The 13554-nt window shown below is 45.2% G+C and overlaps 1 protein-coding gene across 2 annotated transcripts in view; it reads left to right on the forward strand.

Moving 5' to 3' along the window:
* Positions 1-13174, forward strand: part of wuho (tRNA (guanine-N(7)-)-methyltransferase non-catalytic subunit wuho) — a 93024-nt gene extending 79850 nt beyond the window's left edge. For both annotated transcript variants that reach the window (XM_068363975.1, XM_068363974.1), the window contains exons 8-9: positions 1704-1942; positions 12807-13174. In XM_068363975.1, coding sequence (XP_068220076.1) covers positions 1704-1942; positions 12807-12958 — 391 coding nt within the window. In that variant the 3' untranslated portion in view covers positions 12959-13174. The remainder of the gene's footprint in view (positions 1-1703; positions 1943-12806) is intronic.
* Positions 13175-13554: the final 380 nt, after the last annotated feature.

Consider the following 13554-nt stretch of genomic DNA (forward strand, 5'->3'; position numbering starts at 1 on the left):
GGGTATAGAAACTATGATTATTGAATTATGGATTTCCCTGTACAGTATACATAATTAGATTCAGCTTTCCATCCTCATCATCATACTGTACTTAATTACTTTCTATACGAGTTATTTTTGTAGATATCTCTAGAAATTTTATTTAGATTTGAAAATTATGCATTTCTATATGTATCATTTTATACATTAACAAGTTTCCCTTCATTCTCTTCTTTATTACAGTATTATATTCATATACTTGTCTGTTTCCAGTGTCTGCAATATGCTGTAAATCTGCAAAAAAAAAAAAAAAAAAAAAAAAAAAAAAAAAAAAACTGACCATCTGTATCTCAAAAGTAATGTGTTTGTTTTAGGTTTTTTGGGGAACTGCTTCCTTAATTTAAATTCAACAACAAAAGTCTATTTATCTGTCATGGCACTTCCCCCAATTTTGGGAGGCAGCTGACATGAACAAAAGGAACAAAGTAATTATATAAATGAAAAGTGGAAAATATCGCTATTGTAAAGTGGGCGTTTTTTTATACTTGCTATTGGTTAAAGTTACATGCTCTTTTGTCCAGTGCCGTTGTGGCCTTTGGTCTGAAAAATTACCTTTGTGCCTATCCTTATGATTAAGATGACCATAGGAAATAAGGTAATACTTGTGTATGTTACTTTCCATAGTTACAGCGATGAGAAGAAAAGCAAGCATTTTCGAAATTGCTATTGAAGATATTGATAAAAGGGCCATAGCGAGAGAGGATACTAAGAGAAAGCTAAATAGCCACATGGAAACAGTTTATTCCAAGGTTGTGATGATATCCTTTTATTACCAATATCTCAGCTTTTTCCATGATGCAGTTAATCTTTTCACTAGAAATTATGCATAACAATATCTGCTCTTCGTAGCAGAAAAAATCTCTTACTTTACATATTGACAAACTATTGTTATTCAAAGAAATATCTGCATTTGCCACAGAGAATCAATAGGTGTATCGCTAGATAATACATCTTGTGTCTTTTAAAACCATGCAAGATTTAGAAAAAAAAAAAAAAAGATAACATTTGGAAAGAATAAGTGTTGCCTCCACACCCCAGGAGCTGCTCAAGCGCAGTACCACCAGCCTTCTGCCGTTTTCCTTTTAGGATCTAAAGTGGTGGGGAGATTTTATGGTGTCATGAAGGTCTAAATGATAAGTATTGTGGTTGTTGTGTTAGGGGAATTATATATGCAGACTGTGGCAACATTTGCCTAACTACTGTTCTCTAGTCTTTGGTAGTGCCATAGCCTCTGTACCATGGTCTTCCACTGTCTTGGGTTAGAGTTCTCTTGCTTGAGGGTACACTCGGGCACACTATTCAATCTAATTTCTCTTCCTCATTTTTTGTTAAAGTTTTTATAGTTTATATAGGAAATATTTATTTTAATGTTGTCTCTGTTCTTGAAATATTTAATTTTTCTTTGTTTTCTTTCCTCACTGGGCTATTTTCCCTGTTGGGGCCCCTGCGCTTATAGCATCCTGCTTTTCCAACTAGGGTTGTAGCTTAGTATTTGATAATAAAAGTAATAATACTGTAAGGTTTGGTGCTGTATTTATATACTACCGAATAAAAAGTAAAAATCACATTAATTCTAATAGCATTTACAAATTGTAATATTGAAACTTGGATGTTGATAATGGTTGATATTTTGCTCTTAAAATTATAATTGCTTCCTTTTTCAGAGTCCCCGCTTTGCTTTTGTATAAAATAGAAGAAAGAAAACTTCATTATGTGTCTACCACAGAGACAAAGGAAAATTTTCCGTTAGTAGTCAACTGGCTAAAGTCAGGAGAACTTATTGTTGAGCAGAGCTCTTTAGACCAGCCTCTTGGTGTTTATCAGCTTCAACAAAATTTGTTGACATCGCTGAATAATCATCCTTTGATCTCATTCAGTCTTAAGCATAAGGAGGAGTTTAACAGTAAGTAAAAGAATTCTTGTCAGATAAGGGATTCTCCCACGTCTACTTATAACTACTGTATTGTATTGTGCAATTTTGAGAGTTTCTATAAGATATAAGCTAACTGTTTCATTGACTTGAAGATCAGATATAATAGAATCTCCAAAGAAGAAAAGTATGTGGGATCCTGAGTAGCATTAAAGTAGACCCCCCTTTAATTTTAGTTTTGAATTAGTTAATGCACCTAGTTACAATCCTTTACTGTCCAAATATTTTAATTTGATTGTTCCTAGCTATCATTATTTAGTGTCAATTCTTTACTTGTTTCATAAGGGATTAGATTATGTTTGCAAGTGTTATTCATATATTCTTCATTTGCTTTGTTTGTTCTTACGTGCATACAAATCTTTCGTCATTTGAAATAGCGAACATGTCTTCAGTGGAGCTAGAATGGCTGTTGAATTCACTAACAAGGTTGTTAATGACAGGTGATGAGCACGGGTGAGAAGCCCCAATTCCTCACTTGTGAGAGGCTCTTCACTTTAGCCTTTTGGCCGCGGCGAGTACGGATGTACTGCTGTTCCCTTACCAGAATTTTTTATCTTTCTTTTTCTTACTGGAAGTGAATGTAGGCTGTTACCTATGAATATGAATGTGAAACAAGAAATTTGTACTTGACGGGAAATGGGTTATTGTTGAAGGTCCTAAGTCTCTCTGTGCCTCTTCTTAGCGGGCATGATTGTTTGTAATCATCCCCATGTACCAAGTATAAGTCGTGGCTTCCTGTGTAGTGGTAGGTGTATGCCTTGGAGGGAAGGAAGATAGCTGAACCTTCTCCCAGGTCTGTCTTGGCAATGCCCATCAAAACACCAAGGAAGTTTTTGTCATTAAGTGCAACTGCTGCTGCTTCTGAGGATATGCCCCTGGCTCAGTACCTGGGGAGTATGGTTCAGGAGCAAGGAGCCCTCGGTTCTAAGTTGGCTGGCTTTTCAGGTTCTGGTGTCATGTGGAATTCCCCCAGTGAGCGGTGCAGACCATTGGAAGTTGGAAGCTCATTGCCTGTTGCCGTGCAGACCGCCAACGACACATTTGATTTAAGTAAGGCTTGAGCCTTAAGGTCTTTCAAGTAAGTTCTCTATAACATTGTTGAGGGAGCTGATACCGGAGGCTACCTCGCGCTTAGTGTCTCCAGTGCCAATGTCTACTATGGTAACGCCAGTGTTGAAAGGCATGGTAGGTATATCCTTATTGTCAGTGATCCCATTGATGTCCCTGAAGTGGTGCCTCCTCCAAGCCCAAAAGGACTGTTAAGGTTCTCCTGTGACACCATTGCTGGTTAAAATAGCTTTGTTCCAACACAAATACTAACCTCGAACTACTTTCTTAGGAGTTACCTGTAATCTCCTCTCTACCGACCAGAGTTTTGTGTAGTATACCCTACACCCGTTTTCTATGGAGGGTTAACCCGGGAGTGAGAGAACGTGCCCCGAGGGTAGCCTTGAGCTAGGTCGGCGTCAGCTTGGGTCCCGTTAGCCAGTAAGTTCTCTGGTCGCGACGTGATACCCTACCATCACGCCGCTGTCCTCTCTCTCGACCCTTTGTGTCTGACTCGTGTGTCCTGCATGGTTACCGCGTGGTATCTTTGTGCTTATCCCTTGTGTTCTTGCGTGTTCGCTACCCTTCCTTGTGCTTTCCAAGTGTATTCCTTGTTGATTCCCTTCGTGCCTGTGCCTTGTGGTTGTGTGCGATGGAGCAGATCCGCCGTTGTCCTGGGCCTAGAGCCGGAAAGTTGTGTGGAGCGTTCCTTTCCAAGCCCGAAGTAGACCCTCACTCCCTTTGCTCTTCCTGTAGGGGCAGGATGTGCTCGCCATCGGATACGTGCATTGAGTGTGTTAGTTGGAGTGAGATACAGTGGGTGCGTTACGGCACTAAGAAGAAGAAGTCGTCGAAACGTTCGCCCAGGAAATCTAGCATCTCTTCGCTGTTACCGTCACCCAGTGGACGGTCCGACGGGGCTTGTGTCTCGACTTCCCCTACCCAGAGTAGGGGACGAGGTAAGTCCGTTGCGGGGAAAGAGCCGAGGGCCCTTCCCCAGGAGTCTAACGTGTGTGAAGTGGAAGTTGCTGGGTCTTCTCAGGCTAGTGGGGGGCCTGGTAGTGCTGTGTCTGGGGATTCTGGAGACTCTGCCCTTGTGCTTGGGGGGCACGTTTCCTCCGACGACCCCTTGTGGTGTAGTAATGTTGTGCCTGTTTCTTCACCCGCTTCGTGGGCCTGTGTTTCAGGTTCTTCAGCGGCTGGTGACGCCCAGGGTAAGTTGGACTCCACGGTAAGTGAGCCCTTCAGGTGGAGGCTCCCTAAAACGCCAGGTAGGTCCCCAATGCGGATGGAAGAGGGGCTGGATACCTGGTTTCCTAGTGTAGTGCGCCAAACCTCTTTTCCAGCTCCTCTGACGGCGGTTCCAGAGACCTTCCTACAACCCTCGACCTCTGGTACGCAGCAGGTCGCGAAGCCCTCTGTAGCCCCCGCTTCTGCCCGTCGTTCGGGTGGTACAGTTTCGTCGGGCTCTTCAGATGGTGGGGCTTCGTTCTCTTCAGAGGAGGAAACGAGGAGGAGACATCGGCGATGGAGGGAGCGGTCCAGGAGCAGGCGTTCCCGCTCAAGATCCCGTTCGAGGTTCAGTAGAAAACGGTCCCGCTCTCCACGCAGGAAGTACAGGAGGAGTAGGTCCCCCGATGGTGATTGGGTCTTCGTTCCCCGTAAGTCTGAGTTGCAGCGTTCCCCGGACCGGCAGTCCAGGGATTTCTCGCCACGAAGGCCATCCTCCAGACGCAGATATGACCCTCGCAGGGAGAAATGCGAGAAGGCTGCTTCAGGCAGGCGTAAGTCCGCGAAGCTTCCGGTTCACCCCGCCCAGCGGGGGGAACCGTGCTTCCGTACGGGCAGCCTGGCCGAATCAGCACAGCTGGTTCGGCCCTCAGACTTAAAGGAACGGTTCCCTCCGTCGGGTCAGCCCACGGGATCCGCGTCCTCGTCCCCCAGAGAGAATTCACGAACGGTAGTCCTCGCCGGCACGGCGATGCCAGTTCTGACCCTCGAACCTGGTGCGGAGGTTCCCGCCGGGGAAGACTGGTACCACCGCAGGGGAGTGCCTGTTGTTCCAGAACCGAAGCGCCCGGTGGGAGTGCCCGGTGACCCGGCTCCTCGGGATCAGGCGGTAGGTACTGATGACGGTAGAGAAGGTTCCCCGACCGAGGACTCGGCCTATCGGAAGGTTATAGGCCTGATTTGAAGGCATCATCGGATTGAGGAACCGGTCCCAACCGATGAGGACTACTGGAGGTCCAGCCTGACCTGCTTGATGCAGGCACCCGTCCAACAGAAAACCTCCCTGGCCCTGCCTGTGGCCCGAGATCTCGTCCTGGGACGGGCTCACGTTGATAGAGTTGTGGCAGGCAATGCCGAAGCTCCCAAAATGCAGAGCTCCTCGAAGTTGCTCCAAGAGCTCAAGACACAGAGCAGGTTCTATGTGCCAGAGGGACAACGACCGGGAGCCTGCAAGGTGGAGCCTGCCCTCGACGTTCTGGGACAAGGTGGACAGAGCTTCTTCAGCCCCGATTTGCTTTTCGCAGTCGGAAGCTGCGATGATGGAGGAGATGTCGAAAGACTTGGTGCACGTCTCCTCTTGGTTGGACTGGTGGGCTTCCACACTGGTAGGTGTTCAAGCCACCTATGACTTAACGGACCCGGAGCAGCAAAACCTCCTGAGGGAACCTATCATCTCCGGGGCCAAGACCCTGAAGTTCCTTACGTATCAGTCCCTTGCCCTGTCAGCGAATTGGGTTCTTCGCAAAAGGGACACTATTCTGGCGAAGCTTTCCCGGAAGGTCCCAGACAGGGAGGCGAGGGCCATGAGGAGCCTTCCTGTGTGGGGTGACTCCTTGTTCCCCATGAAAGAGCTAGAAGAGATTATGGAGAAGGTGGCTAAACGAAAGGAAGTGAACGCTCCCAGGCCTCAACCGGTAAGGAGGCCCCCCTACAAGAGATCAGTATCAGACGGGCCCTCTACTTCTCAGGCCCCGCCTAACCTGACGAGGAGAGAAGCACCTTCTTCCTCGTGGGCTTCAGCGCCACAGCACCCCCGTAGAGGAGCTCCAGCAGCGTCTGCCTCGTTTAGAACAGGCTATTCTGCCTCCAGGAGAGGCCGTTCAGGCCGCTCCTCCAGGAGGAGGTAGAGTGGGAGGCCCCCTACTCCTGCCCAAGCCTCAGGTTAGGGGATGCCTCAGACTACATTGGCAAGCATGGAAGGCTCACGGAGCAGAGCCCTGGACAGTATCCGTACTGAAGGAGGGGTACAGGCTATCCTTCTTAACGGAACCCCCGCCTTTAATTCCGGCCAGCCTGTCGGAGTGGCTGGCACCCAAGGACCCGTTGAAGAGGGCGGCCCTTCAAGAAGAGGTGTCCACGATGTTGGAGAAGGGCGCCATGGAGGAGGTCCTGCACCCAGGACCAGGTTTCTACAGCCGACTGTTCCTGGTAGAAAAGGCGACGGGGGGGTGGAGACCGGTGATAGACCTGTCAGCTCTCAACAAGTTTGTGCGAAAGACAGATTTCAAAATGGACACTTCGAAGTCGGTCTTGCTGTCCTTGAGGGAGAAAGACTACATGATGACCATAGACCTCAAGGACGCATACTTCCAAATCCCGGTCCACGCCTCAAGCCGGAAGTTTCTCCGGGTGAAATGGGGTACCCAGATCCTGCAATTCAAGACCCTCTGCTTCGGGTTGTCGACAGCTCCCCAGGTATTCACGAGAGTTTTCACGACAGTCTCGGTGAGGGCTCACGAGCGAGGCATTCGCCTCATCCGGTACCTGGACGACTGGTTGCTTCTTTCCTCCTCAGAGGATGTTTTGAAGGAGCAGGGTATAAAACTTCTCCAGTTTTGCAAGGGTCTGGGTATCATGATCAACCCAGAAAAATCAAACCTATCTCCCTCCACCAGAATGACCTATTTGGGGATGACACTGGATTCCCTACTAGTGAAAGCTTTTCCGTCAGAGGAGCGGGTAAGCAATCTAATGAAGATCCTTCTCCCTTTTCTGCTGGGGCAACCCAGGAGGGCGAAGGACTGGCAAAGGCTAATAGGTCATCTGGTGTCATTGGAGAAACTGGTTCCCCAGGGGAGACTCAGACTCAGAGCCGTCCAATGGAACCTGAAGAACTTCTGGAACCAACTGGACTCGCCCCAGAAATTAATTCCAGTCCTGCCAAACACAACACCCTCCCTGGAATGGTGGCATTGCCGGTCGAACACGCTCAAGGGGATGTCCTTCGCGACCGAGCCTCCCGAGATGCTCCTATTCACAGACGCCTCCAACCAGGGATGGGGGGCCCATCTCCTCAATGGGACGGCGAGAGGAACCTGGATGGACGGGGAGAAAGGCCTACACATCAATGTCCTAGAGTTGAAGGCAGTCCAGAAAGCTTGCCTGCACTTCATCGATCTACTAAGGGGAAACACTGTGGCGTTGATGTGCGACAACGCCACAGTGGTAGCGTACATAAAGAAGCAAGGAGGCCTAAAATCAAGGGAGTTGTGCGATCTCGCCCTAGAGATCCTGGATTGGGCGGAGGCGAACCAGATAGTGTTATTGGCAAGGTTCATCCCCGGGAAAAAGAACGTCCTAGCCGACGGTCTCAGCAAGATGAGTCAGATAGTAGGAACAGAGTGGTCCCTCCTCCCAGAAGTAGCCAGGCTCATCATTCAACGGTGGGGTTCCCCGGTGATGGACCTCTTTGCAACCAAGCTGAACGCACAACTCCCCGTGTATTGTTCTCCTGTCCCAGGCCCAAAGGCAGCCTTGGAGGATGCCTTTCAGCACAAGTGGGACAACCTAGACGTGTACGCTTTTCCCCCCTTCACGTTGATCAGGCAAGTGCTCAACAGAGTAAGGGCTGCCCGGAATTTAAGGATGACTTTGGTAGCGGCCTGGTGGCCGGAGAGGGAGTGGTTCGCAGACCTAAAAGACCTGACAAGCCATCTTCCGTGGCCACTCCCCGACAGCCCAGATCTTCTACAACAGCCACACTTTCTCAGGTTCCACGACAACCCACAGTCTCTACGCCTTCACGCCTGGAGACTATCGAGCGTCTCCTGAGGAAGGAAGGATATTCGTCAGGAACGGCTAAGAGGATGTCGCGATACCTGAGAAGGTCGTCGGCAGCGGTCTACCAAGTGAAATGGGCCTCTTTCACGAAGTGGTGCACTTCAAAGAGCATCAAACCCCTCAAAGCCTCAGTCCCAGATATCGCAGACTTTCTAGTATATCTCAGAGACGAGATAGGGATGTCAATCCCAGCTATAAAAGGAGTACGAGCAGCCTTGGGTCAAGTCTTCCTTCTGAAGGGCATCGACCTGGGCTCCTCTAGACACATCTCTATGCTTGTCAGGAGTTTTGAACAGTCCTGCCCCCCTCAAACTGTTAGGGTGCCTCAGTGGGACTTAGCTAGGGTCCTGAAGATGTTAAGTAGCCCCCCGTTCGAACCAATGAAGGATATTGTAGACAGGGATCTCACTCTCAAGACGGTCTTTTTGTTGGCGAAAAGGGTAGGGGAGATCCATGGGCTGTCTTATGACGTCTCTCATTCGAAGGGGTGGAGAGAGATCTCTTTCAAGTTCGTCCCTTCGTTCGTGGTGAAAACCCAGAACCCAGCAGTCTGGGATCCTAAATTCGAGGGGTTCTCTCTGCCAGCTATTCTTAGGACTGGGAATCCTGAGGATTTGAGGTTATGCCCTGTCCGTGCCATTAGGAAATACCTTGAGAGGACTGCACATCTCCGGCCAGGCATCAAGAGCCTTTTCGTCTCCACAGGTGTTATAAAGAAGCAGGTATCGAAGAATACCATATCCTTTTGGTTGAGACAAGTTATTGCCAGGGCCTACAAGGAGGAGGGACTAGCCTTGCCAGGTACTCCCAAGCCCCATGACATCAGAGGTCTGAGCACTTCCTTAGCCTTTGAGAATAACATGGCAGTGGGCCAGATCCTTCGGGCGGGCACCTGGTCGAACCAGTCGACCTTTACTGCCCATTACCTCAAGGCTTACTCAAGAAGGTCCTTAGACGGGTTCTCCATTGGGACAGTCATCTCCGCGCTCCAAGTGATTTAACGGTGAAGCCCCAGGCACAATTGTGGATAGCAAAACCAGGAGACACAGGTTCGTTCCTTTTCACCCTAATCCCCGTTTCCTATCCCTATCGGAGATAACCACACTTATGTAACCAATGAAGAACACGTCTCTGCAAACTTTGTTACTGGACTCAACATCAGAAGATTTTTCATAGGGTGAGTACTTAGACACTAACGTGAGCTCTTTGTGTAGTTTACCCTACCGTTCGTTTCCCAGTTTTAAGAACCTAGTTCATATCTAGGATTCTCAGCGTCCACTTTGCTGGGTCTGAAGGCCAGGAAGCCACTCCCACCTCCTAAAGTGTAAGTCTCCTAAGAAAGTAGTTCGAGGTAAGTATTTGTGTTGGAACAAATCAAAAATTTTAAGTAATTTTTATTTTTCCTAACATACTTACCGAGAACTTCTTTCGGGTAATGGCCCTCCCTACCTTCCCCGAGTGCCTTTCTTCCCTTGCAGGGACTTTTTGCAACATCCGAGGAACTTACTGGCTAACGGGACCCAAGCTGACGCCGACCTAGCTCAAGGCTACCCTCGGGGTACGTTCTCTCACTCCCGGGTTAGCCCTCCATAGAAAACGGGTGTAGGGTATACTACACAAAACTCTGGTCGGTAGAGAGGAGATTACAGGTAACTCCTAAGAAAGTAGTTCTCGGTAAGTATGTTAGGAAAAATAAAAATTACTTAAAATTTTTGATTTTGCATGGGTTGGTTTCACATCTAAAGTTGGGTGTAAGTCGGTTCGGTGGCTGAAAGTACGTTTACCCCATTGTCCGGTGTCAATCACTTCATCACCCCTGTGTGTGCCACCTCTATCCTTGTGCCTGTAGCCCCACTCCCTGTGTGCCTTTGTCATCAGTGATTGTGCTTACCTCCTCCCCCATGACAGTGTTCCCTAGTATTGTGGTTCCTGTTGGAGCAAACCCTTCTCTTCTGGGGTAGCGTTATCATCAATAGTCACTCAGACCTTAACGGCTCTTCAACTTCTGACTCTGATTCTGGTACTTTTTCATTTAAGAAGAAGACATTGTCAAAGTTATTCAGTAAGGTAATTTTTAGTCCTGTGGAAAGGGCTTCTTTCAACATCAGCTCCCTTTCGGGGGTCAGGGGTGGACAACACAGAGTGGTTCCCCGCCCCGTGTTTCGTCCTCATGCAGCCAGTATACTAGTACAGTATACTGGGCCTGGAACATGAGCCAGTATCACAGGTCAGGGTTTGAGCTACCTGATTAGCCAATTGGGACATGTGTGTATGGCTTCATACCCTTTCTGTTCCCTAGTTGATGGCACCTCTCAAGATTGTCATTGTTCACTTTTGTGTAATAGAAGACCACGAATTGGGGCTGGAGGGACCTCTTCCTTGTACCAGCCATGGCCATCCCCTCACCCTGATTAGCAGAAGGAAGGGTAAGAGCATCTCCTTTTCTCCCATAATTGGTGCCTGGGATCCTTCCCACATTGCTGTTGGCTGTCCTGGAACTTCTTTAGCCTCTGATTATGTTACTGGATCTGTCTTTGGGACATCATCTATATTTGTGGGTGAGTGAGCAAATTTCTAGAGCCTCATGCCGCACCCTCTATCCAGGCTAGGTATAAGGGTATTAAGGATGCCGACAGAGGCAGACAGTCGCAAGTTGGAGTGTTCCTTTGAGAACGTCCTTGCACTTATTCGTAGGTGGAACGGTCTGGGGAAATTATCAGTCATTAATTGGCACTTTGGTATCCCTCAAGGGTTCAGGCTATCCCTGGAGCTACCCTAGTCAGATCTGGCTAGTTTTGCCCTGGAACAAGTTGACGATCAGATCTGTAGATCTGAGAAGTCTCTCATTACCAGTCAGTCAAGCAAGATCTTGCTCCCCCCACAAATCTCGAGGCAGAGAATGTTCTATGCATCAGCTATTGCTGTGTCATCGTCTCTTCAGACATGTAGTATTCAAGTTTGCATAGCTATGAAAAATACAAATTACATTTGAAATTTTTTATATTTACGCTGATGATATTGATAGCTAAATTAACTATTTAGAAATATATTTTTATTTGCCGCAATTATATCACTGACAACTACAGTGACTTGAGTTTTATAGATTTCCTCACACTTTCATGCATCCTTTTTACTATAAGTTATAAATCAAAATGATAAGTAAATGAAGATGTCTTTTCTTCCTTAGTTTTTATGCAAACAAATGAATGTGAGTTGTTTTGAATACTGTACCACTGCTGAAGAAATTGGCTTATTCATTTATTTCTTATCTGAATTCAATGCTTGCAGTGATAATTGTATTGAAAAACGATTCCGTATTGTAAGGTATTAATAATACAAATATAGCGTGTAAAAGTAACAGGTCAATTATTAACAGAACGTATTTGTTTTCCAGTTGTTTCCAAAAAAATATATTGTTTGTTATTCCTCATCAAAATACATTTAGTGTAGTCAGTGTTATGTTGTACAGTTACAGTGTGGAAAGTGAAGTTGCGAGTGTTATTTGTGGATGTTTTTTAGTTAAAGATTTTATTGCTATTAAAGTAAGTCTTACTACTGTAATTGGTAAGTGTTCTAGTGTTTTTATAAATAGTATTGCTTTCTTATTTCCCAGAAAACATCTGGGAGCTCATTAACTTGAGTACCATTGAGAACCACTGCCTGAGGAATTCACCCCTTATAGTGCGTTTTGTTTAGCACACAGTGGGTGGTATTTGAGTCATCTTTTTTTAATTCTGCTACATTGCTTTCTGCCTTTAAATTCTCAATTGTTCCCCTTGGTTTCTTTTATATCCTATCCAGCTTCTTTTACATTCCTGCAGTTTACATTTTTTTTCAACAAGTCCCTTGGATGAGGAAATTTTTGGTTTTAAAATGTTATTTATTGGTTTCAATATACTAATCAAAGATAGCAATAATACTACTGAAAGCGTGTGCATTTTAAACAATTAGTTTAGGCATATTATATTCAGTACTGATTTTTTTGTTGTTGCAATTCTTCCTTGACATATCTCTCATTATTTTCTGATAATAATGATGATAATTACCAATACAGATAAATATACTGTAATTCAAAATATTTAGGTAAAAAAAACCATTAAAATTCATTAACCTAGAAAGCCGTGGCAAATGCACAATGACACTTCACAGGCCACAGGTTGTCCATCCCTTAATTAATTTAACAAATGTAGGATAAGATTAATATTTTGGTTTAAAGAAATCAGAAAACTATATTTGGTTATAAAGGTTATGGAAAACAGAATGGTATTACTTATTGGGATTTTCGTTCTAAGTATTACAAATCTGGTAAAAAGACACTCCAAAATCAAACCATTGTTCTCTAGTCTTGGGTAGTGCCATAGCCTCTGTACCGTGGTCTTCCACTGTCTTGGGTTAGAGTTCTTTAGCTTGAGGGTACACTCGGGCACACTATTCTATAGTATTTCTCATCCTCTTGTTTTGTTAAAGTTTTTATTGTTTCTATAGGAAATATTTATTTTAATGTTGTTACTATTCTTAAAATGTTTTGTTTTTCCTTGTTTCCTTTCCTCACTGGGCTATTTTCCCTGTTGGAGCCCCTGGGCTTATAGTATCCTGTTTTTCCAACTAGTGTTGTAGCTTAGCATTTGATAATAATAATAATAATAATAATAATACAGTATGTACTTCAACCAGAATTAAATAAAACTGCTGGATTATATTTTTGTGATTTAATTTACAGGAGGAAAAAAGGAACTTAGCATCGACATTCTTTACAAGCAGCGCTATGACAACGTGGCGGATTACCTAAAGAAAAAGCAGGAACGCTTGGACACGGAAAAAGCTGCGGAAGCTGGGATTGTGCGGCCTGTTAAAAAAGGTCGCTGGGTTTAAGCAACTGGAAGTTGAGTGTTTTTAATATTTTGCTAATTTTCTATTAGATAAGTTACAGTACAATTAGCTTTGAAGAATTCCCTTTTAAAGGGATTGTTGACTAAGTGAATTTTGAACATTTAAAAACATCAAAATCAGTGTCGTGCTGTATTTTACAATATGATAAGCAGAATTGTTTATATGTTGCAGATTATTATATTTTATTAAATTATTGGAGAGATTACTTTTTCTTTACCTAGAAATACAAAAAAAAAAAACTTGTCATCTTCATGCTTATTGGAGTTTTTCATACTACTGTACAGTAGTTAGTTCAGCTGGCTGAAGTTGATGCAAGGTTTCTAGCATTCCTCTACCATTAACTAGATTCTGGGTTACCTATGAGGTACCCTCTGATGCCCTGTTTTTAATTATACCTTGCTGTTCAAATCATGGAATTTTATGGTATTCCGACTACATTTTTTAATACTATATAATGATTGATAAAAAAATTTGCCTCTAGAAAAGGGAGGTTATCAATATGGTGAGATCTATTTACAGGACTTCCTATTTCCCTCTTGCTAGGGAACTTACACGTAGGCTATCCCATTTTCCTGGTC

The sequence above is a fragment of the Palaemon carinicauda genome, chromosome 40 (assembly GCF_036898095.1).
Source record: "Palaemon carinicauda isolate YSFRI2023 chromosome 40, ASM3689809v2, whole genome shotgun sequence".
NCBI classification, from domain to species: domain Eukaryota; kingdom Metazoa; phylum Arthropoda; class Malacostraca; order Decapoda; family Palaemonidae; genus Palaemon; species Palaemon carinicauda.